The sequence below is a fragment of the Photinus pyralis genome, unplaced genomic scaffold, assembly GCF_008802855.1.
Source record: "Photinus pyralis isolate 1611_PpyrPB1 unplaced genomic scaffold, Ppyr1.3 Ppyr1.4_LG1, whole genome shotgun sequence".
Lineage (NCBI taxonomy): Eukaryota > Metazoa > Arthropoda > Insecta > Coleoptera > Lampyridae > Photinus > Photinus pyralis.
Window position 1 is genome coordinate 57,879,181 of NW_022170249.1, and position 26,573 is coordinate 57,905,753.

Consider the following 26,573-nt stretch of genomic DNA (forward strand, 5'->3'; position numbering starts at 1 on the left):
AACGCCGGGGACACGCCAGAGTGGGGTACCAATGATAATTAAAACTCGAACCCGTAATTAAACGCGGACGTAAAATTATATCTTACAAATAAAACTAGTATTTGAAACCCAAAACTAGATCTGAAATTCGGAAAGAAATTACATTCAAATTCCCTTCGAACACAAAGATTAACCTACCTCTAATTAATAAGAGGATTATTTGGAAAACAGTAATACGAATACGGCAACAGTTGAAAATTAAATTGGTTCAAACTTCGAATGGCAAAATGCTAAAACGCAAATGTAACAGAAAATGCATAACATTTTAATGCAAGCCGAGACATGGGTCGGCACTCCACCCAAAAATCACTTCTCAACATTACTAGTTTAGAAGTGAAAATATCAAGAAGAGGAAACGAAGTATGAAAAATGTTAAATAATGATGCCCCAGAGCTCGTTAACAGTCAGCTGCAATGGCAGTGGTCCTCGATATAAAATTACAGTGATCCTCAACCAATAATAGAATCTATCTATGGCAGAGACCGCCAGTGCTCATTTCAGTCTATGTATAGTTCAGTGCTACTTCTATACTTATACTTAAAACGGATTATGTGTAATGATCCAAGTAGTGAGTATAATATGCAGTCCATTCCAGTGTAAAAATTTAAAGCAGACTTTTACTGTCACAAGTGTGAATTGTCCTGGCTATGCACAGTGCTTAGTACGAATTGTCTGGGAAACGCCATTACGTGCAATGGACCATGATTTCTGAATAGCAACCATTGAAACCGTTGCACTAGTTCGCAAATAGAAATAGAAGAAGCGCGTGATATACAAAAATTGCGACTGCACAACCATTTTTTAGAATAACAAACACTAAACTGTTTGAATTAAGCTACAGCCATTTTAAAATAAATAAACTTGTAACAAATATAGTAACGGGGCTCCTGGGTCACTGAAAATGTAATCAGTTCTTCTTTGGGTAAATATAATACTGAAAACAGAATTAAAAATTCGTAACCGTTCGCGAGTTATCATGTACACAGACGGACGGACGGACAGAAAGTCTAAAATGAACTCGCTTAGGAGCTCAACGAGTTGTAGCGCATACACCTCTTAATAGATATATAGCAATAGATATCTGACCACAAATTTTCTTTCACCAAATCCCAACCATCCCGCTCTAAGTTGTTAGTCAACACCAGACCAAAATTACAATACAATACAAATAAATTACAATTAGCTCCCTGCTGTTCTTTTTGCAAATTAAAGTGCCAAGATTGTAACGCCGCTTATATCAGACTCACATCACGGAACCCAAACCCAAATCATGGGTACCCACATTGCAGATGTTAAACACAAAATATCTCTGGAAGACACATACAAAAATTTAAAATCCTAGAACACTTTACCCAACCCACACTACCCTTCTAGATCCTAATAAAACCTTATACAGGGAAATTTGTACATATGGGGTATATACAGTGTGTTCCCGGATGGACTGAACAAGAGGGAACACATTTTTAATTTTAATTTAACATTGAATAAAATAAAATGTTTCTCTTAAGCTCTAAGGTGTCTTTTTTTAAACTTGATTTGCTTATCAGGTTGCCATGGAAGATACAATGATAGTCTGATTTAATCAAAAACATGCAAACAACAAAAATTTCCGCTGTAGATTTTGCGTTTTTTGTAATTTTCTCAGCTGCTAAAAGGAATATCTAGATTTTTATTTCAGAATAGGTGGTTTTGAGGCAAGCAAAAATTTTTATAAAGAATGACATTTTTGCATAAAGTTCCCTCTTGTTCAGTCCATCCGGGGACACACTGTATACTTAAAAAAAATTAGGATTAGTTATTAATTAGTCTTTATTTTTATTATTAGCATCACATTGTGATTTTTCAACACAAAGATGTGTAGCAAAGATGACAACGTTGAAATATTAACATGGTATCAGAATACGGTGGTAACAATAAAAAACTGTAAAAACAGCTTCAGTTTGTTGTGTGTATTGTTGGTTGCCTACAGCTATCTAATCCATGCCCTGATACCTTAGTATCATCTGATATTATGATTCCATGCATCCTTAAACATTAGAAAAAATTTACTGTATATGAAATGACATTTCCCAGAAAAACCTCTTTATAAACTATTCCATTCCTTTCAGCAATCACATTTCCAAACGATAAAATATGGCCAACTACACCACTGATTTCATACTGTTTTCCACTTAAGTACGCTACTGTGTTTCATGAACCCATCAAATTTCCGACGTTATATAACCACACTTTTAACTAACATAACAATCATAATATTACAAAAACAGATAAATTATACATAAATTTCACATTATACTATACTTCAATAAAATCACCACAATACGACATACCTATCATATCGTTTCATTCTTACCTACATCTATTTTGAAAGTTTTCATTTCATTTTATTCATGTTTTCAACAAAATGGTGGTAAATATAAATAATCTAGTATTATAACAAATATAATGTAAATAAGGTTTATAGCTACGGCCTGAAGATGGACCATGTGTCCGAAATCGTTAACCTAAAAGAAAAACGAAAGAGTTCGGCCTGTACCTGAAATAAAATATACTTACTTACCTTCAAATAGTATAAGCAGGCTCACCAAATGGAACAATTCATATTCTTTATAGCTTCCAATATTGGTAGGAATCCAAAAATTGGGGTGTAAGGGCGCAAAATGAATGTCACAGTTCTAGAATAGCGTATTCCTAGATTTCGGTCTCTAATGTACAGAGAATTTTCTATTTGAAGTTCAATAGTTTGAGTACTTCGGCCTTTAGTTTACCTGTGCATATACAATCTCTTGCTTCTAACCGCTGAATAATGACTTGGCAACGGGTCACAAAAGTTTCCACTATAATATTCACATTGGAAAACAGTTCAAACAACTCTGAACTGTTGTTAAAGTTTCGGTTGCCGCTTCAGATCTGTAACGCAGCATAAAGGGACGGAAAACTATACATTAAGAAAAATTATTCGCCCAAATTGAACAAATGAAAGAGTCGACGTTTTCCAAACTAGATATCAATTTGAGATTCTCTTTAACTTAAAGGTCGAAAATGGAATAACTGTAAATATGCTCGCGAAAAAAGTACATAATAGGATTATCATCGGATGGAAGTAGAGAGCCGTTGAAAAATTTTGGTAATTACATTTTCGATCGGAGTATGTCAAGCTCGCTATGCAGATCACATTTTAATGCAATTCCATCCATTATTCTGGCAGGCCATTAACACCCGCCCTGATGCAATTTGGATTGTATAGAACGGTGTAGATTCGGAAAGCTATCTGCTTTATTTGGCTAACAAAGGCAGCAATCCGGCGCGCTGATGACATTACGGGCGACACTACCAGACCCCGAAGAGGCTAATGCAAGTTAGCGGCGCGCTAACCTGTCTAGTTATCCTGGTCGAGTAGTTGATTTGTAACCGGGCACTTTACATCTAACTCCTTTTGTACTCCAGAAACAATATTTTGTTTTGTTTAAATTCGCGTGGTAAAAAAAAGCGCGCGAGAAAGATTCAAATCAATTATCTAGACGTTAGTTATGTGACAAGAGTGTTTTGGATTCCGAATTGTATGGGAACGATCGGAATGTAGAAGGTTACTTTAAGTTTCTCACCGAACCACGTCTACTATTAATTAAAGCGAGACACTCGACTGCAGAACAATAGACCATCAGTAACACTTCATAGTGTCGTATTATAAAAACATTTTAATGCTGAAATTTGCACCACTATGTTGGGAGTTACCTTTTTATGAAGGCGTCGGGGCAACAAAATTAATAGTTCTGCGGGGATCTCAAGTTTAGGAGTAAGGAAAAGTTTGCAATGCAGATTTTCAATTAGCCGAAGGGTGTGTTTTCAACACAACCATAGAGCTTTTCATTTTCGAAATGGGAATGTAATTAAAAGGTTTCTTTTTTTTTCGCGCTAATTATAGTGTTCTGCATCTACATTTTATATTGACTTTTTCGATTTTGTCGAGCATGACAATCCAGCAATTCATTCGATCATGAAATAGCTTTAGTATAGTGTAAGCGAATTGTTTTGTTTGCAATTTGGCTCCCGCCCTGTGTGTCCCCGATTCTGTTTTTCCGCAGCCCCCAGGATCCCGAGCCGGCGGCGCGCAGATAAGAGAATTGCACTGTCAAGCCAGAATGATATATTTGACCAACATTTCCATACAACCTCGCGCGAGGATTTCCAATGAAGCGCGCACAGCTCGAACGTGCGTAATCTCTCCAATTCAAATTAACACGCGCTTTGGTACTGGGTGGCAGCGAGCGACTAGGGGTGTTCTAGGAGTGAGTGTGGTTCAACTTATATATTTCGATAAGATCTGCACACACCTGACGCCCATCCGATATGCTCCTGAAATGATAATATATTGTCTTTCTCGACGCTAGTAACTTTCAGTTTGATATACAACGGCACGTAAGATGCAAATCTTTTCATCATCACCAAGAGTATGTTGTTCGCTATTTGATCACGGTTCGATATACAATCTTCGCATGAAACATATAGCGTTGTTCGACTCATAATGGTTTCAGCTCAATATCCGGTCGAATCTAATGGCAAGCTTGAAAAAGCTCACATTTGAGAGGTTTTGTAATTTAGAAGACCATAATATTGAACAGAGATATTCGCTAAAGTTCACGAGTCATTTCACATCCGTTTCCGATGAGTGATCTCCGTCAGCAAAGCGCAGGATTTCTCCCCACCATTCGTCATCATCATTGTTCATGTTTTGTTTGCCGTCATGTCGTGACTGATATATGCATGAATCAGGCATCCGGGGTTATCGAGTGCAGAAGGAAAAGCAATGATCTGTGGAGATTTTTACAATTAAAAATTAATTTCGCCCTAAATCGGCGAAAATAAAATTTATATTTTGGTTTGCGATGCTTCTGTCGAATGCCTTTAGGAAAATCGTGTAGATTCTGCGCGCACCCTGCTTTATTATCGAGCATGTGGATCCCAATTAAGAGGCAGCAGCTGTGAAAATTAATGGAGCACAGCTTTTAAGATGTAATTGGGCACATTCATAACTCCGCTGCGACCAACTGACGGCGCGCGTGCACTGCACTATAAAACAATGACATCCGACCTTTTCGCAGTTTACTTCGCTCTTGGTGTTACTTCACCGTTATTATTACTTTATCTACTATTTACGTCGTTTTAATCGTCTGGTCTAAGTGAAATTCTATCCCCTTTACCAAATAAGCTCAATCTATCATTTGTAAGGAAGGGGTTCATGGCTCTCACCCTTTATCCGGAAACGATAATTGTGTACAGTAATGGAAATAACAGTCGTTTGTACGTAATCACATCGTTTGGGAAGTAAAGTGTGTGTGAGAACTAATACCATTGCATTGTCCATCCCACTGAGATGACCATTTCAAGTGAAACCTTCGCAAATAAACAGGACTGCCGTAACAGTAAACATCACTCGAAAGACGCGACATCGGGGGCAAAACTTCAGAAACAACTGTTTACACTTGAAAGGCGTGGGGTTCGGCAAATTACAGCTTCGATCATTAGCCGGGATTACGCTGTAATAATGGAACGCGGGATGAAGAATGGGAACAGCATTCCATGAAACCTTACACTGCTGTGAAGGGGTTGACGGAAACAATACGGCACGCTTTGTAATACTGTTTGGCACTTACGAACGAAATCAATATGTTCCAGATATTCTCTCTACGGAGGGTGCCACGCACCTAACCCACCTATATAAGTTAAGTATCAACAAAATCGCATTATTTCCTCGCTTTTTTTGCTACCTCACGTCTTAAACAAATGGACGGCCTTTCCCAGTCGATCGGATACTTTGCTATTCCACGCATGACCTAGTAGACCAACAACAATTTCCTGAAATCTGAAGAAATTGGCCGTGGGGTCCCGCTAACTATATGATATTGGCTGTTTGACGACCATTTCTATGCGCGTCGTAGCTTACTCTAAATAAAGGGAGCGATCTTTGCTGCTGGTCAGCGCGACGCACTATGATTTGTTCGATACGTGTTTCTTGATAGTAAGTATGATTAGAATCCCTTCATTTCGAATGAACGTGGCCGTTCTACCCTCTTCGACAATAATATATCCGCGCGCGCGCTATTGTAATTATCCTGTAGAGCTGCATCCCTTCGGCCGTAGCAGATGTCGCTAAGAACAACGGGTCAGCACGACTTCATCATCGTCTGCCCGTTCGGGCGTCAGCTTGTGACCTTACACTTACTCATTTATGTGCGGAAAGATATTAAATTGGAAATTTATTGTCGATTTCATATACCGAAACCTATTTCGGGAGTCACCGCAGCGCCGCCTACACTTGTTATAAATTCAATTTTCAATTACTTTTGTTTTCAATAACGTTCAATTGTTCACGGTAACCCTTAAAATATTTCCCAACGACAACTTCTACTGATGAGTTTACATCGTTTTCCGGGAGAAATTCGAATTAATGCGAACCCTTCCTTAATCCAACTTTGCGAAGCGTACATAACTTGTCGCCTGCTGCCCCGGCATGATTAATGCTCTCCGAGCAAATTGTGTAGAAAAACATTGTATACTACCCCCGACCCGCTCTAATCTACCCTCCTGTTCTCATTTTGTAGATGTAATTTAAATATTGTATTCTCTATATTCATAACCCATCATCGATTCTTGCTTTAGATATACTGCTTTATTTATAGAGTCTTCTGATTACTTCTTTAATCAAGGCGAGTTTTTGTGGAAATGTGTCAACAATGCCGTATCATCGATTTTTTATTTATCCTACTTTTTGTATTAGAGTTAAAATTTAGTAGCTTCTCTTGACAACCACACCAGTGAATCCACTTTTATACGCAGAATCATTCGTAACCCAGGACCATATTTATACACAGGAGTAAGTCCTGGTTAGCTGCAGTTTAGCACAAATACAATTCAGTCCAGATTTTCTGTTAAAACTGGTTAATTGTTATGGATAAATTAGATACGTTTTAACGTGCATTAGGAACTGACTTTTCAGACGTAACATAATAGATCTCACCATAGCAACAACGTCCTTCCAAAAAGGAAAAAGGAAGGTAATCGATTATATTTTCAGCTTCCTAACTTCAGCTACATTGTTATTAACTTATTACGTTCGCAATTTTTTGGACATCAAATGTCGACGTTTTAGATAGTCAGTGTGGGGAAGGGGGGAGGGGCTGTTTTTGGAAGTAAAACGTGGATGACTTATATGCCACAGCCACAATCAATTGGGTGAGATTTTGTATTTCAGTGGTGCGAGGGGGGGGGCGAACATATGTGCTGCCCTTCATTGTAATCTAATGGGTCCATCGAGATGAATTGGTATGTACGAACTATAGCTTTCCCGCGCAACGATATCAGTGGGTAACCAGAGGGGGGGGGGGGGAGGGTAGAAATATTATCTTTCCACGAAAGGAACTAATTTCGACCAATCATAGTCCTAATCCTCGATTGCTTGTCGTGATCGAATATAATTCCTTATATCTCAAGAACAGATTGTCGGAGGAGGGTACTCACGAAGGGTAATTGGGACGTCTGGAAGAAATATAAGCATTGGTGATATGTCAAAACTTTAAGAGCGAATATCTCGAAATCGATTTGTCGCAGGAAAGTACTCACAAAGGCAATTTTCGCCTGGACGTCTGGAATCAATTGGTGAAGTCGAAGCGAATATCTTGAAAACGAAGTGTCGGAGGAGGGAACTCTCAAAGGGCGGGAAGATAGTTTACACGAGACACATCTACTGGCGACGTAAAAACTTAATTGGGAATATCTAGAAAATGCCGGAGGAAGGTTCGAATTTTTCTAAGGGCTTGATTCTTCTTGCATTATATAGCGTAAATTTTGAATATATGCCAGGCAGCTTTTAAATGTTTATGTGTAAAGAGTCCCCTCTCCATTGCTCATCTATCAAGAAAGTAAACATTCAAAAATATAGCATGCCTTATAATTTATAACCAGTGCCGTATTTATATAAGGGGCAAAGGTGGGCAATTGCCCACAGCGGCAAAATTATAAGGGCGGCATATTTGGAGGAAAACAGAAAAATTAAAATGCGTTCAAATTTTTTAGGTAAACGGTGAATCGGTAAATAAAATGAAGCAAAAATAAAATCTGTTAGTACATTCATTGCATTGCAAATATAGCCAATGAATGCCTTACTTTTTTTTATTCAAAGGGAGCGTTTGCGCTGTAATAATGGTGATATAGTGATATGTCAAGGGCGGCAAAAAATGTTTGCCCACAGCGGCAGAAACCCTAAATCCGACACTGTTTATAACCCAACCATTTACTAAGCTATTTCGGTTTTAAAAGTGCACTTTATTATTTATACTTGTTCCGTCTGTACATACAGTGCTAGTTGTAAAGAAGTAGACATAGGGATTTATGTGGATTGTTTTTCCCTACTTTCAAAATATCTTCTGAAGGGCGCCTAATTTCATGTAACCAAAATAACTTCTTAAAACAAATAAAAATCTGGCTGTCACATTAAGTAATTTGAATATTGTTGCATTAGCTTACGCATTTTTATTTTCATTCGTGTGCGATGTATTCAACTGAAGAAGAAGTTGATATTGTTAATTGACGTAGTAAGAGATTTATTTCTGTTAAGTCAAAGCAACACTATTCAAACTAATTAATATGACAGCCAGAAGTTTATTTGTTTTAAAAAGTTATTTTAGATGCGCCTCGTAGAAGAGATTTTGTCTTTTTAAAGTAGACATAGGAAAAAAACAATAACCACAAATCTCTATGTGTGTATTTTGGATACGTATATTTGACCTATGGAAACAAAAAATAACAAGATGGATTTGAAAAAAAAATTTTTGGAGCGCCACAACGGCATGGAACTATTCTTTTCAAACAGCAACCTAAATGTTTATTAAGTTATTCGAAAGATCTTATTTTTCTGTGTACAGGACGGTTAAAATTCGTGAATCACTCTTACGATCTTCGTAGCGGTGAGAGATACAGTGTACGTTAAATGGGGGAAAGTTATCCTTTTTTGTGGCTAAAAATACGTTTTTGAAAATTTTCAAAAATGTTTAAAAACAATTGAAAAAGTAAAATTTCGTTTTCCTTTCCCTAGCTTAAACGGTCGGAAATGGACGGTTCCCGTTAGCATCTTCTATGGGCACTTTTTTTTGGAAAATCTGAATCTGTAATCAGAATTCCCATAGCATGCTAGATGTAGAAGCTGAAGACTACTACTTTCTTATTTCTTATGGGCGCCATATCGGATTTTTACGGAATGAGATAAATGGCAAAAAAAGAAATTCATTTGAATGCACCCTCATAATAGCTATGTTGATTCAGTGAAATCTAACTACCTGTGGGTGGATGTTTTGTTGAAAAATGAATGCAAAACATTTGATTTTAAAATTTTTCTTGTAATATGTAAAAGTATAGACTGTGACACGTAATTATTTTTCTTTTTTTTTCCTCTATCTCATTCCGTAAAAATCCAATATGGCGCCCATAAGAAATAACAAAGTAGTAGCCTGTAGGTTTTACATCTAGCATACTATGGAAATTCTGATAACAGATTCAGATCCTCCGAAAGAAAAATGCCCATAGCTGAAGGGAACCGTCCAGTTCAGTCCGTTTAAACTAGGAAAAATGAACCAGTTTTTCGGTGAAATCTCAGTTGTTTTAAAAGATTTTTCAAAAATATTAATCACAAAAAGGGTCAACTTTGCCCCCATTTGACCTACACTGAATCTCTCACCGTTATGGATATTTCAATGGTGTGCCACGAATTTGAACCAATCTGTACAACCTACAAAAAGTTTGTTACAAAAAAAACTGAAATTATAAAAACTAAAATATTTTTTGTCGGCAAAACTTACTATGATTTCGTTAAAATTTTGCGAATGTATATTTTATTTAATATGAGTTTTTAGCGCCGTGACGTCATACAACTGTTTTTTCAAATAGTAACCCATTCAAATGCAAGTACTATCGGGAGCATGGTTGCTTGACTATAGATCATAAATGAATTACCTATTAGCAATAAACACAAAAACAAAAAAGTAAAAAAAAGCGCAACAACGTGGGGCCCGAGGTGTTTCCGAGAGTACGTATTGTAAAAAAATGGAGATTATCGCGAACTAATTAGAATTGTTAATTTAATAAGGGCACAATATGCAATTCGGAACAGACCGAAAATAATTAACGGGTTATATACGATAGTATTGAAGTAAGAATGTTTGCGTAGAAAAGATATCAGTTTCAGGGAATGATTTATCGGGGTTTAAATGCACCTGAATATGCGAGACGAATTGGAGTGTAGCCGATGAGCCATCTCGTTTGTGAGTTGCGACTAGCCGACTACCAGTTCCGTAATCTAATTAATTTATATACATGGTGTCCTATTTATCTTGACACAGGCGATTGGAAACTAGCTGGGACATTTAATGATTCTATGCACATTTTCCCATAACTGTGAACTCTGTACCTTAAGGATCAAGTGTAGGGAAACTTAATTCTTTCAAATACTTCTTGCTGAATGTTCTTACGCTATATCGGAAAATAATAACCTTTCCTGGGAAATGTTTTTCGCTACTTTTGAAGGCATTCTTCTAAAAGAGCGATTTTTGGTTTGAGCTAGGAAGCTGTTCTGTCAAGAATTTGGCATATGTTTTTCTATTACCGGATTGTAAATAATAGACGATAATCAAATTCTACTGTAATCGATAGTCATAGTTAAGTAATCGAGATTTTCGATTATTTGATAACGATTGTTAAATAAGCGATTTTGATTGTTTAAGAATCGAATAATTGGCGATGAGATAATCGATCTTGTAATCAGCTTATTGATTTAATTATAATAGAGCGATCCAATTTGTGTCTATAATTAGTTTGAATTAATTTCAAAAACACTATCATGAACTGAACGCTACACAAAAAATGAAAACATAATGCGTTAATTAATCGATTAATTTATTGATCTTCACTGATTCATTATGATAAGGAATAGTTTCTGATAGTCTCCCCTTTTAGGCCTCAGTGCAGAAAGAGAGACAACAACAGTCAATTCAAGCCAGTGTTGACGCCCGTTTCATCAATACCGGTTGAATGAATATCTACAGAAGGTTTTAATGGCGAACCACCATTAGCAGCAGCAGTAATATTTTCCAATCATTCGAATATTTTGGTCGTTAGATCGGATAGAACTGAGTGAATAAGTTCAGTCATTTTGAGGTGGATCGGTGGGATCCGACTTAATCTGATCAACGCAACGGGCCTAAAATCACTCGCGTTCTAGATGAAGCTGTTTGATCTGCGAATCCGATTGCACCTAAGTAAGGTTTGCAAATTTAAAAAAGTAAAAAATGCCTTACTTTTGCGGATAAAATCATGTCAAATATCCCTGATGCGGATCAAGTCGGATCAATTACTCCCAACTTGGGCCGATAGGTGTCGGCGTCCTATGTGCATTGCCCCATTACTCCCAACATAGTTCGCACTATTTTGATAGAAAATAATCTCGAGGTCCCGATTTAACTTTGCAGCTCATGTGCACCGAGCCTTAGTACGGAAATTTTAAAGTAGAACTAGACAATCGCGGTTTGTTGCTATTGATTTAAATCGATTCGTTGGATTGATTCATCGATTCGATATAAATCTACGGTACCATTCCACTAAGTCGATTTATCGCTTTGGTATAAACCTTTGAGACTCTTTTGTAATTTGCTTAACCATTTTTATTATAAACAATTTTCACAAACCAACAAGATTTATTTCAGAGCACAATGGTAATATTTTATCTCCGGTTTATAAATATGTAACGAAATATAAAAAACGATACCGAATGCTAATTTTATCTGGCATTAATTTATCGGTGTGTCGAATTTTTTTGATCCGTACGAAGAAAGGTTTGCTTGACGATTATTAATGCAATGATCTCGACATCAAGATAGTTCTCAAAAAAGGCCTCCAAATATAATTTTGAAGTTATACATTTTATTTTAAAAACTTTGTAAATTTATTGCCTAATAAATATTTTATGAGGACCATAAATTTGAGTAAAGGAAAATTAACACAATTTAATACAAACTCGTTTTGTATAGTTCATAAATGTTGTGTAAAATAAATCGTTTTTTTCTTGGTTTGTCCATTTTGGAATAAGTTAGAATTTAAATGAATACGTCAAAATTATGATGGGATCTTTCTGGTGGGAGACTGATTGCCGTTTTGTTTCAGGTTTATCAACGCACGACGGAGGATAGTCCAGCCTATGATCGATCAATCGAATAGGGCAGGTATGTAAAATTCGATTTATGTCGTAAATATAAGCGGTAAAGTCTAAATCCGCACTGCACCGGTATAACATTAAAAAAAAAGCCGCGCTAAATTTATTAAAACTGTTCGAGAGATAATTTCCTTGCTTGTATTGACGTAATAATCTGGAAGATGATGAGTGTCATCCATTAAATGCGAGCTCCGGGTGTCTTTCTCCATTGCTCGTAAAATGAAGCACCTCCCAAGTGCTATAAAGTGCTTTAGTAACCTTTACGGCTTGGCTAGACTACTTTTCATAATGTGCCCGAATGCGATTAAAATTATATACTGTTAATCGGTGTCTTAATATGGTAATTGTTATTTTCACGTTAGATGGAATTTTAATGTCTCACGTGTAGGTAACGTGCATGCATTTTGCATTTACGAACCTCCAATTGGAAACATCTACGTATCCCACGTACATTTATCTAATAATGGGTTGGATATGATTCTAAGTAAGAAGTCGTGTATATATACACATTGATATTATCGAGCTGTCAGTCAACTCAGATTTCCTCTTTTGATATATACTTGTCTGTAATTACGATTCAATAAAGTAACGGCTTTGATGAAACGTTTATGAATGGTATTAGTTAACGTCGAAAATGTTATCGAATATTTTTAGATGATTAACGGTAAAGGAATCATCAGTTGCCTTCGCATAAAAATAAACTTTTATCGAAAAAAAGTCAGTGATTTCTGTGAATGGATGTGACATCAATCAAGGTTGTCAACGGATAATGGCGGCTGGCATGTCCGAGATGAAAGTATCGAGTATTAACCATGCTCAGCTCAGCCCCTATGCCGCGTGGTAGGCTTCTCTCCCAGTTCAGACCCTAAAAGCATTCTATATTTTCAGTAACTAATAATTCTAAAAATACAAACACTAATTTAATTCTAAAGAAAATTTAGGTCGAATGACTGCAGATATGTTTACCGAGATGTATTTCAGGAATTTCACAAGACTAAATTGATTATTCCTGGATTATTATTTTTCTTAATGTAATACAAATGGAAGCATCAACTACAGCTGTAGGAAGTTATGGCGGTGCAAAAATATCTTGTTTTGATTTCTAAATTTGTGATAGTTACTACGTAATTTTAATATCCATATTTACGAGTTAAATATTTTGTTCCACCCCATTTTGCCAAATTACAGTAATGTTGTGGTCGTTTTGTGGTAATTTCTGCGCCACACCCCACTTTAAAGTTTTGTTCGATTTAAATGTTTACATTTTTTTTTCATCCAATGCCCTCTTCATACCCCCATGCTTGGTTGAAGGGTCGAAAAGTTAGCTTGGCAATTAGGACATGCAAAGCCAACACGAGCTCCAGCTTTGATGTTGTAAGAAGGTTTTCCGAAAATGTTTTTTGATGCACATTTCCATTTCACATTTAAACTTTTATGTTTTTTTTCGGTTACTTCCAGTTCTTTATTTCACATGCTTGTTTAACTGGCGCTCGTTGCGTTTATCTGTTAGTGTTCTGGATGGTGTCATATTATGGAAGCGCTCTAATTTAAAATAAGGGGGTAGTTCTGGTTTTGCCAACGGACCCTGGTAAAAAGGTCCTGGGCTGTCTGAGTCCGGTTGCTTGTTGCCACTGATCTTGGAATTCTTTGGTCACCCATTCTTTAATCCCGACTCTGGCAACGGAGTGAGCAATCCCTAGGGTAATCTCGGGCCTGACGAAGGCCCCACCACTGCCTTTGTGAGCGGCCCTTTCAGAGTCTCCTATTCCGCGTGCAGATAAAACTTATCTTATTAAACCCATCTAATCTACCTAGATTTCGCCTGTAATCAAGCGCCACAGCCGATCGGAACCTGTCTGCTGACAGGACCCTCATCGCCGCCCGACTGTCACTGCATATGTATGCATATGCTTATTGCGGTAATCCCTACGGAGGTTCTATGCACAGGTCATGATGGCTAACACCTCTGTCTGAAAAACGGTGCTATGGTAACCAAGAAACTGATGTCAGCGCTCGCTTGATCACCATATATACCCATTCCCGTTCCCTTTTCTGTTAGGAATCCGTCTGTAAAGCGCAACAGTCCTTCAGGTTTGAAGAATGAGCAATCCGAGTTCAGCCACTCTCCTTCTCCGATACAATGACTTTATACCTCTTTGGTCTTAGTAAGACAGCCCGGATCAGATCACTTCTTGCGAGGAGGGAATCGAATCTGAGGGTTTTGTCTCAGATCCGCCCGTGCCCAAGGCTGCCTCAATCCTTCCACTCGTCCCTTTCATGGAAGGCTTTCGGACCTCAGCCTCCACAGCTAAGTGTAAAGGCTCCAGTCCCAGAAGTGCCTGCATGGTCAAAGTGGCTTACATGACTCTAGTGACTCCCATACAGCCGAATCTCCGAAAGTTATCTGTATGTTGCCCTGAGTATGGCCACCATACAAGTGCACCGTACAGTATTATTGGTCTCATTACTACAATGTAAAGTCAATACACTAGTCGAGGATTAAAGCCCCATGTACAGCCAAAAGTTCGTCTACATGCCCATAGACATACAGTGGTATTTTTGCTTATTTGCTCAATGTGCCTTTTCCAGATCAGGCGGGAGTCCATGATGACTCCAAAATATTTCACTGACCTGGTCAGACTCAGTTCACGTCCTCGAAAAGTGAGCCCATCAAGGTCCGCCCTCTTTCTATTCTTAAATGGAACAATCTCGGTTTTTTCCGGTTAACGGAGAAGCCATACCTACTGCACCAGCTATTCGCATGTTCAAGAGTCCTCTGTGTGAGCTCTGTCCTTGTTTAAAGCGCAGAAAAGACCGTCCAGCAGCAAGGGCCTCAGCAGTGGAGACAACACCCCGCCCTGCGGATATCCTCAGGTGACCGGGGAGCTCATCTCCGGATCCATTTTACGATGACCATCAATACCAAAACCTTCAGCAGCTTCATTAATGGAATCGAACGTAATTTTTTTAAACGCACCCTCGATACCCCCTGGCAGAAATTCCCCTATTATGCCTGCACGTGAGACTGTGAAGAGCCGTGGGCATACCGGCCTGTAAGCATGTTGGAATGGATGTAGTGGTCTAAGAACCAGTACCCCATTCTTTATGTATGCATCCACCAGCTTCTCTATCGTTTTTAGAAGAAACGATGATGGGTCTGTAACCTTTCGCCATGCCATACTTGGCACGACCCGACTTAGGTAGGTAGGTAAGTAGTTACACATCGCTTACCTGTCTCCAGCTTTCGGGGATATACTCTAAAGCCATGGTGGCTTTAAAAAGGTGCAACAAATGTAAGAACAGCGGTTGCAGACCCTTCTGCAGAAGAGCCGCGAATATATCGTCCGGTCCTGCACTCTTAAATGGGCTAAACATGTTGGCCACCCAACTCAGAGATCCCTCGATGGCCTTGTACCGCCTCGGGTAGCTCCGTTTGTTGGGTCCGAGGTTACGTAGTCTCCAAAGCCTGGAAAGTTTGTTTCCAGGAGACATGTGAGAGTCTCATCCGTGGTAGTCGTATCTGCCGCATGAAAGCCTCAGTGTCTCCACTTTTTGTTCCGGGTCTTTCAAAAGGATCTTAATAATAAATACGAAGTTTTTCGACTTCCGGAAGACCTTCTATGTGGCCACAGAACGTTCTCCACAATCCTCGTTTAGACCTTCGAATATATGGTGCTTACACCTGCGCTGAGCGATCTTGAGATCTTCCTAGTCTGCGGAGAGCTTAGTTCGCATGAGCCCACGAACCTTTTCCACCAAGGTGTTCTCTTCGTTCCTTGAAAGGTCCGCAGTTTACAGTTGTCCTCAAATGATGCTGTTATGGCGTCGCTACTAATGCGAGCGCGTCTTCTACCTGTCCTGCTTTCCAAAAGAGCAAAGGTGGCCTAGGTGGACGTACGAGACCCCCACGTGCACCTGCAAATTCTGCCGCTGGAGTACCCGTTAGGATGCATCATCGAAACCCAATGCGAGGAGGATTCTGGAGACTATGGAACCATTTCAAGATGTTGTCTATGTCGGCCGGGAGCACGTATAACACAGCCGTCATCTCGGTTACCCTAGGCGTACATCTGTAGTTTCAGAGACGCGCCGTCCCAGGGCCTAGTAAAAGGGACGATCTTCTCCAGTTCAAGGTCCACTAGTCTTCGCTTTTGGCCACAATGGCATACTGCGGAGCCCTTCCAGCCGAAGGAAGGCGCGCACCTTCCTCCAACTCGCCAATGACTGTATTCAATGCAGACATAATGTACTTTCGACTGAGGTTCAGTCATGTCCATCACCGGGTGCGACACCGGAACAATGGCCAACCTAAGCCTACTAACTAACTACTAAGTATTTAAAATGTGTCCAGTGTGATTATGTAATGAATGATAAATCTTAATTATGAAACACATTTATTAATATGCAAGATAACCAAGAATTTAAAGTGTGCCCAGTGCGATTTCGTCACCAAACATAAATCCAGTCTAAAAACACATTTTAACATCTAAAATTTGTTAGGATATGGATCTGCCAAGGTGTGATTTTGTCACCAAGTATAAGTACAATTTTAAAACACATTGGTTAATATACAAGGTGTGACTACAATACCGTAAACACTTTTTAACATACGCCAGTGAAATACCGAGAATCAACTCAGTGCGCATGATCGGTATTCCACTGGTTGGCTATCTCTCTCACATAAGTTGGCATAGATTTAGTGACTGTAGGGTATATGTATGGAATATACAGTGTGTCCCAAGTTGAACGTACCATACCCAAACAGAATTAATGTGAAGGATCCATGTGACCTTTGATGTGTATTTGAATTGATGCTAGAAAGAGATTGGACTAGTACGTTGAAGGCTATTTTCAAAGGCCTCGTGGATCCTTCGCGAAAAATTACATTGCCGTTTCCCAATGGTGTGTCCTACCTGGGGGCCCACTTGTAAATGATCTAAGGGATATAGAGACATTTCAGCGATATGTTAACGTCATTATCTGAGATTCCCAAATCAGCGTGATAGATGCGCATCTATGTCGTTGAATACTGTATAAACAGAATCACGTTTGACTACGCTGGAATCTGGAACAACAGGATTCAGGTGGGATTCAGGTTGTCTGTTACAGTTCATACAAACCTATCCAAGGGATCTGCGCGAGTTTCAATAAGAAAGCGTGTACTTATAAGCATTTGCTTCCTTTTATTCATACGGGCCATTGTGTAAAATTTGCAAAAATTCATCAAAAATTTACTTTTCCAGCCACTTCCATGAATTCCAAGAATACAGATTGACTTCAAACGAGATTCTTACATAAAGTGCCGTTCTTGCAAAACAGTCCTCCAGTGCTCATTTTGTGCTAATTTGTGCTGCTAATTTAAAATTTTGTGCTCATCAGCTTAATGAGTAATTCAACTTTTTCTGATGACACTCCAACTTCACGCTGGAGTGTCAACATTAATATTTTCAAAATTTTCTTTTACTATAATTTTGTGCTCATTTTGTGCTAATTTGTGCTGCTAATTTAAAATTTTGTGCTCATCAGCTTAATGAGTAATTCAACTTTTTCTGATGACACTCCAACTTCACGCTGGAGTGTCAACATTGATATTTTCAAAATTTTCTTTTACTATAATTTTGTGCTCATTTTGTGCTAATTTGTGCTGCTAATTTAAAATTTTGTGCTCATCAGCTTAATGAGTAATTCAACTTTTTCTGATGACACTCCAACTTCACGCTGGAGTGTCAACATTGATATTTTCAAAATTTTCTTTTACTATAATTTTGTGCTCATTTTGTGCTAATTTGTGCTTCTAATTTAAAATTTTGTGCTCATCAGGTTAATGAGTAATTCAACTTTCTATGACGACACTCCAACTTCACGCTTGAGTGTCAACATCGATATTTTCAAAATTTTTACTATAATTTTGTGCTCATTTTGTGCTAATTTGTACTGCTAATTAGCAGTCCATGTACTGTATTGTCTAAGTTGGAAACCCATAATATTCTAGACACCGAAAGAATTGTAAAGATATTCATAGAAAAAGAATATGATGGTGTAAAGATAGAAAGCTAATATTCTCCAAAAGGTTTCGCAAATACTTGCAGTTAGTAATGAACAATTAGGTACATCTCCAGGTGTAAATTTTCGAAGTAGGTTATGTAATGTCGTCTCACGTGACGTTGCCGTAACGTAAAAGTAATCCAGAAGAGAAAATGATAAGAAGTTAAGAGAGAAGTTTGAGCGAACCTTGAGGGAAGATAAAACCCTAAAAAACGTATTAAGAAAAATGCTGAAGTACCTCACACTAATTACTTGCAAAGCGTATTCAATGGAGCACAGCCACAGCACATCAGAAATAGAGAAAAAAACACTCAATAGAAATATGTTCACAGCCAAAACAGATTGACACAAAGTCAAGTAAAAAGTAATGGCGTATCGAGAAAAATTTGCACGCAATTAACCCAGATCCAGATCGTCTCTGAAAGGAAGAAGTATAGGACATGCGTATGTAGAAAAAAAAGAAGATCACGACCTCTAGTGGCGAACCAAAGAACTATGGTAATAACAAATATACTATAGAAATGACTGGCATCTAAACTAAACGGGTTTACAGAGGGAATACCTAGATGGGGTGAGAAATATAAAGAGAGGTGCAACTCGATTAATTTAGATGAGGCTTATTGCAAGATGCTTCAGTACATCGGCAATTTGGTAAAGAATAATCGATTTCCGCAGATGTAGCAGCGTTTATTTATTTATTTACTATTCCTCTCTTGTTCTGGGCCCTCAACAGGCTTACGCCCAATTACAGAGTGACCCGCATAGTGCTTTTTAGAGGTGCCTCTGCAGAGAAGGTATTAAGTTGTTTTATACTACTCCGGTATTTACCTTACGAATTAGGAAAACTGCAGGAAAACGTCATTCAGAGTAGCCGGCAGAATGCTCGCAACTGGTCTAAGGTATCTGCCACAGATGAAAAATTCACCTCAATCCAGGTTCGAACACCCGACCTCCGGAATTATAGTCCAACGCTCTTTCATTGGTTTTCAATCGGTTTGTGTTGTTGGGTGGCCTTTAAGCATCAGAGTCGCACGTCTAACACACTCACACCCCTCCCACTGTGGACTGTGGGCACGGGAAGCTTCGGGAATATGTATCGCAATTTTACATTATAGTTGCGCCTCTTTGCTATTTCTCACTCAACAATCAACGAGTAAAATTCGAAGTATATAAGGAATATAAATTTGGAATATCAATTGGTAAGAAAAGAACGCTACATACTCCTTTCCTTGTTTTATTCCTGGTTGCCGTATTTACCGCTCATCAACAAACAATCAGATATTTAAATTTGTGGTCTCTACGCTTCATGCTTCTTGCTAAACAAAACCAAAACTGGTGAATACTCAAAATGTTTCCTCCAAAATTTACCGCCCCTAGAATTTGCCGCTCTAGGCGCGCAACTAGTCCGCCTTGTGGGAAATACACCCCTGGATGTAGCTCAAGGGAGAGTAATAAAAAAAGAGAGCGAAGCCGCAAAAGGCACCTTACTGTGGACATAAAAGTTAAAAGTAAAGAGGTTTGGGCCTAAGGCGAGTAAATTGCGAGCATTTTTCATGCATTATTCGGGACTTCCATAGTCCATTGTTATGTGACCTATGTTTTTCGTTATTAGAAGCATCTATAATTAAAAATAAGGAAGTTAGTATTGGGCGGTTTGCGCATGCGCATATCTAATATGGGACGTTTGCCTTTACTAGAATGTGGTTAAATTTTCCAAAAAATATCTATAAAAAAAGGATGCGGGCATTGTGCAGTCTGCGCATGCGCACACCTGATTTTTACCATATGCGATATGTTTGCCTTTACTATAAAGGTGGTGAAAATTTCAGCAAAATATATTAATAAATAAGAAAATTGATATTGCGCATGCGCACATTTATCGTCATGAGGTAACAGAGCTACCGAATTCAAGAAGAACGAACTAAATATATTGAAAACTGTAGGAGCAGTGGCGCCCTCGCATGGACGGACGGAGAAAGTGGTCATAATTGCGCCTTCCAACATAAGTTTAAAAATGCGCTAAAATCTAGGTTCTACCATTAAAAAAATAGAAAACATTTAAGAATAGTAAATCTATTAAAATAAAACAGATTGCAAGCTGTGCAAACAGATACCGCATTCACAGGCTTCGTTCCGTTCTTCAGCCTGATAATTGTCATTACGACTAATTATACACGAAAATTGGGTAACCATTTTATCCCAAATTCCATTATAATTCGGATTAATGTTATAAGTTCATAAACACAAATTCAGCCTTATTTCTTTTGTACGATTTGTTTGTTTCTAATTCTTTTAGTAACTGCGTTGTAACTCAAAGTTGATTTTTTTAATTGAAGTTACAATTTACCATGGTTTAAAAAAAATTATTGCTTTACGAGCTTTCCTAAAATGTATAATACATCATACTTATTTTCAAGAATAAGCTTTTTACAATAAATTTTGCTTATTAATACATCTTGCCTGAAAGATAATAACAAAGGTTTTTTTGTGGAAAGAGTAGCTAATTAGCTAACACTCCGCTCACTATAAAATAAAGACAATAATAAATAAATAAAAAGTTGGTTATTAAAAGGTCTAGAAACAAACGACTGACGACATTGGTTATCTACATTAAAAACTGCTTGAATAATGCTAAAGCCATTTTGTTCTAGCTTCAACATTTTTCACTTTTTCTCTCTAGTGAAAAAGCAAAAGACGGCAGCTTATTTCCGGCAAAGGTAATGGAATAAGCATAAAAAATAAGGACACGAGTACTAAAACCGTTTTCAGTTTATCTGCGCTAATAAGAAAATTACCCATTTAATCCCATCGAAATTGGACCACACTGTACATAGTACGTACGGTACGTACCCACAGGCAGAAAAATTTTATTATTTAGAAGTTGCTTAAAATGATCTAAAATGTCGACATTTGATGAAATTTTTTCCAAAAAAACGGCGATGGCAATATCCAACTAAGTGTGGTGTCACACTATGCGTTTTTACCGCTCCCGCTAAAACGCTCCTGTTTGACGGGATGATAATATCACACGTTATTAAATGGTACCAGTCACATATATGCGTTTTCGCCGCACCAACCGGATGCAACCGCATCCTGCTGCCGCTGCGCAGGATGACATGACAGCTCCAATGACATGAAACCACGTGTTGTTGCACGTTGGTTGTCATCCAGTTGTCACACTGAGCGTTGCAACCGGGTGTTTTGTTAGGTTTACAATGTTTGATGTCGGTTTATTCATCTAGTGCGTGCATGCAAAAACTGCACTGCGGGAAAAACAATCTAAAGAGTATGTAGACAAAAGCTGTAGGGAGAAATCATGGGTAGAAATTGAATTTTTGGACATTCGGTAGGTAATATACAAAAAATTTTTTCTTGTTCATTCGAATTTTTTCATAAAACTTCGCGAACCTATTAGTAGATTCTCGTCCTGAATTAAAAGGATCAATCTAGTATTGACAATATATCTACTTTCACAATAGCCCCTCCGCCTCAAGCGCATAAACCATCTTTAACAATAATTGAGACATGACACTACTTAGACTGCCAAAATATAGCAAAAACGCATCCCGTTAAACCGGAATAGTGTGACAAGTAGATCTCATCCTGTCAAACCGCATCCGTTTTAGCGGGAGCGGTAAAAACGCATAGTGTGACACCACACTAACTGACACTACAGTGAGTATCTTCAGAAAAATTTGAATTACTCATTAACCTGATGAGCACAAAATTTTAAATTAGCAGCACAAATTAGCACAAAATGATCACAAAATTATAGTGAAAGAAAATTTTGAAAATATCGATGTTGACACTCAAGCGTGAAGTTGGAGTGTCATCAGAGAAAGTTGAATTACTCATTAACCTGATTAGCACAAAATTTTAAATTAGCAGCCCAAATTAGCACAAAATGAGCACAAAATTATAGTAAAAGAAAATTTTGAAAATATCGATGTTGACACTCAAGCGTGAAGTTGGAGTGTCATCAGAAAAAGTTGAATTACTCATTAACCTAATGAGCACAAAATTTTAAATTGGCAGCACAAATTAGCACAAAATGAGTACAAAATTATGTGATACTTGGAACTTAATTCCTTTCAAGTCGACACTCCAACTTCACGGACCCTGTTAGAAGGCAATTTTTATCATACTTTTACAAACGGAAACATTGTGAATGGACATCCTGTCCGCCCGTTCTTTCCTTATAGCATATAGGGGCCTGTGTAACACTATATCTTGGTTTCTTACAGTGGATGGTGTATGAAAATAAAATGATTCACCAAAGTTGACTTGGGAACCTTAGTTTAGGTAACTAGAGAGAGAAGTTACATTTAAGGAACGAATAATGCTGGATGTTGGTTGTAGTATTGGTGACCGGACATTAGGCCGCAGACATTTGGACGCAGACTAAGACCTCGGAGACATTGGGACGCGGACATTAGGACGCAAACATTGGGACGCGGACATTGGGATGCGGACATAGGAACACAGATCTTAGTCTAGAATGAGACGTTAGAGTGCATACACAGATGAAAAAGTAAAATAACATTGGTTTAATTGAATTATGCCTTTTATTGTGCTTACGTTCTGATGTCCGCATCCCAATATCCGCGTCCCAATGCCTGCGTCCTAATGTCCGAGTCCCATTGTTCGCATCCCAATGTCCGCGTCCTAATGTCTGGCTACCCACTGCCATAGCGCCTGTGGGATTCACCGTTTGCACAGATTAACTACATCTAGGCTCAGATGTCTTCTTTAATGGCTCGCTATTATTGCAAGGTCCTAAATACATGCAATAAAAGTTTTAATTCAAAATTTCGTCCAGACACAAACGTTAAATTTTTAGAAATTAGGTTTTTCCAACCCAACTGGTTACGTCCAATCGATTTAAATTGATATTTAAGTTTACTTCTAGGTGATACATCGTCATTTCGTTGATGATGACAGCATACAGACTTTCACGTTTGTGGTTTTTGGGTTTTTTGCGTTATTCTATACAGCGACCACGAGTGTGTCTGTGATTACTGTTCCTTTATGCAGGTCAAGGCGATCGTGTGGCTTTTGCTCTAAATTTCATAACATTGTATATCAAGAAAAGACGAAATTCGTTAAAAGCTTCAGTTGTATGCATATTGGAGGTATGTATAGGATCGTTTCTGTAGGAAATAAGGGCATTCGTTGCTATTTGTATACACATTAATTTTGGAACCGCTAGGAAATACATTACAGTTCGACGAGATTATTTGTTATTGCATTATAAGGAAGCTGATCTGTAAAGTATATAAGTGCTCTTTCCGGTAGTATCGATTTTTGTGTTTTCTGTTCTGCTGGAGACAGGCGAAGAGAAATTGCTAAAGCCATTGACCTACGCGGGCCGATCCATCACGCTCCGTAGACAATCGGGCAAGGAACCCTCTCTGACAGCCTTTACGATCGGGGGAGAGATTTTCACTTGCTCAAATGAAACGTCGATGCAAGGCCTGACCGGACTCGTAACTAACCCAAATTCAACCTCCTTATTTATGATATCAATGCCTAGTGCAAAGTCGTGTTCGTGTCGCGTGCACTAAGTTACAATTAACTATTTTTTTTATACCGGTGCAGGCGGATCGTATACATTTACAGTCTTAGAACAGTGTCTGACCCTCCTAATCAGTTTTTTCTCCACACGCAGGACCTAGTGGTGCGTATAGTCCGGATGCTACAATGGGTTACATGATGGATGGGCAACAAATGATGCACCGGCCGCCTGGAGATCCCGCCTTCCACAATCAGTACGCGCACTATCCAGCAGAGTACTACGGTCACCATCTGTGAGGTGATGTACATTTCATATGTCACTCAATTTTAAGATAAAACCGTTATGTGAACATCTTGTTCTTGATCTAACGTTGGATTTTCTTTGCAGGTCACATGAATACAACGACAATGAACATTGAAATACGCAACTTTTAAATGTGATTATTCTTTGTACAAAATGTAAATGTAGTGCCCCAGTGTTTAGTTGACGGAAAGGATTTGTACAAAAGTATTAAGTGCATAGACAACAACTCGTGCGTTGATTGTATATAAAAGGTGCGAGCCGGCCCCGAAGCGGCCATGGACTCTTTAATAATGTGTATACACTGTACATGAAGACTCTGGGACAACCCGCCTTTAAGTGATGTGGTATCGTAGCTTAGATCTCTCGATGTTACCTCCTCACCACCACGTCCGTTCGATGCGATCGTACGTTGGAAATCGCCCCTCTCATCTTCGATGTGTCGTGGCCATGCCGCAACAGACGATCGTGACGACATCCATTTATCCTCGGTCCTTCTAATTCTGCCGAATCGACTTATTTAAAACATCTTTGCGTACAAAAATATTTCGAGGTTGTGCTGTTGTAAAAATAATAGTTGTTATATCTGTTGTGATTTTTTTGCTATTTCTTAAAAAAATTTGACCCAATCCTTGTCCCAATACACGATATACGTAAGTTACTGAACCTAGATGTGTTATTCTCACAACACGGCTAGTGTTATATCAGTACACATCAAGTATACAGAATGTCGCAAAGTCTCAGGTGGTTTTTTGGCTGAACCCAGCATACCAATAGAAAATTTATATCATACATTGCATTATTTATCCACATAGACTGTGCTGTATTCTTGCCACGGAGGACGATCGACAAATCCGGAAACACTTTGCATTTCTGCTAGTACCAAGTTTGCGCGTAGACATCGGCTGTAGGTAATTAGCTTCTTTAAATGTTATTTTGTTATTTGTATTATAAGATTTGTAAACCGACGTTCGGTCGTTGTCTTCGCGCAACTTTCCCGAACCCTTTCGGCCGCCGAGTTGGTATACGAGTTTGGTAATGTTATAGTCATTAATAAATTTATATTTAATAGTTTAATATGTACGAGAGGGTCCACCGTCGCAGAAGTCGCAAAGTGTCCCGTCGTTTACTATTTTTGTTGATTCGTCGTTAATACCAGCGTAAACGGCGACGTCGATCGTCTGCTCGGACGCGAACAAGGCAACGCCGGCCCAACTCTTGTATACCATTTACTTATGAGACATTATAGTTTTTGAATATTTATTGCAAAATATTGCCTGTGCTGTTAAAAGTATACTATCCGACGGCCTTATTCGCGTAATGTGGGCTTAAATCGATACATATCTCCAGTTCGGGCGTTGTAGTGCAATTTGTTATTTAAGTTGATTGTTGATAAGCGTAGTGCATGTTAATTTAATACACGAACGCTATCCGTTTTTTATTAAGCTCCGAACTGGCGAGTTGGCTCGATTTCTTAATTTCGTTTCGATCACTGGCCTTCTGCAAGAGTTTTAAATACCTCCAGTAATAAATATTGGCTGTTCGTTTTAAGTGATTTCCATCATTGTTCGCCTTATCCAATGTATACGAAAAACTAAATCAATACAGATCAATGAGAATATCGTACCTCTGTGTTATGTATGAGAGGAGACTTTATTGTGTTCTGCTTTTTAATGAAAGTATATAATATATATAATAATAATAATAATAAATGATCATGGGACGAGATACCTCTACACTAATTTGGTAACGCTGTGTCCTCTGTATAGTGTTTTTTTGAAACGTGAGCATTAAATGCTACATCTTGTGTACTTATACTATTGTATTTGTTTTTAAACTATCCCTATCCCTTCACGTTAAAAAAATAAAGAAAAATTTAATACGATTTATTATATATGCACTGATAATATCGCGTAAAAAATGACTACAGCTCTAACAGTTTGAAAATGGTTCTCTTAAAAAAATCATACGGCAGGTGCTTATAAAAAACCAAGATGAAGAGCGTCATAGTTCAAAGTTTATAAGAAGGTAAGTAATATTAGCAACACAAAAACTTAGGATAAAATGTCTTTTAAGTAGTGGTAAGTACCTATGAGATCAAAAATTGCGTAAAAATTCCACTTGCACTCGCAGATGATTCATAAATTTATATTAAAGTTGTCTTCTGAATTTAGGTAGGTACCATCTATAAATTGTGGAAGTGATACGACCTCGCGATCGGTGCCGTTTTACTTTTTATTCCAAAATTTTACAATGTATCATTTTTATAAGTACTTCTATTTCCCCATTTATTATGCTTGTTGTTTTTATGTGATAACATTAAATATGTTATCATATGAATTCTTGCTGTTTAAATCGGCAAAAAATATTTAGTGCTGAATTAGTTGATCATTTGAATTCATATCTGACATTGTGCGG

At 38.1% G+C, this 26,573-nt stretch overlaps 1 protein-coding gene across 4 annotated transcripts in view; it reads left to right on the forward strand.

The window, feature by feature from the left end:
* The window catches only part of LOC116160343 (homeobox protein homothorax), a 304,208-nt gene extending 278,236 nt beyond the window's left edge, over positions 1 to 25,972 (forward strand). For 2 of the 4 annotated variants that reach the window (XM_031473530.1, XM_031473532.1), the window contains exons 12-14: positions 12,247 to 12,305; positions 23,991 to 24,152; positions 24,243 to 25,972. In XM_031473530.1, the coding sequence (XP_031329390.1) occupies positions 12,247 to 12,305; positions 23,991 to 24,151 (220 nt within the window). In that variant the 3' untranslated portion in view covers position 24,152; positions 24,243 to 25,972. The remainder of the gene's footprint in view (positions 1 to 12,246; positions 12,306 to 23,990; positions 24,153 to 24,242) is intronic. The other 2 variants (XM_031473531.1, XM_031473533.1) reach the window with 1 other exon arrangement.
* The last annotated feature ends 601 nt before the right edge of the window (positions 25,973 to 26,573 follow it).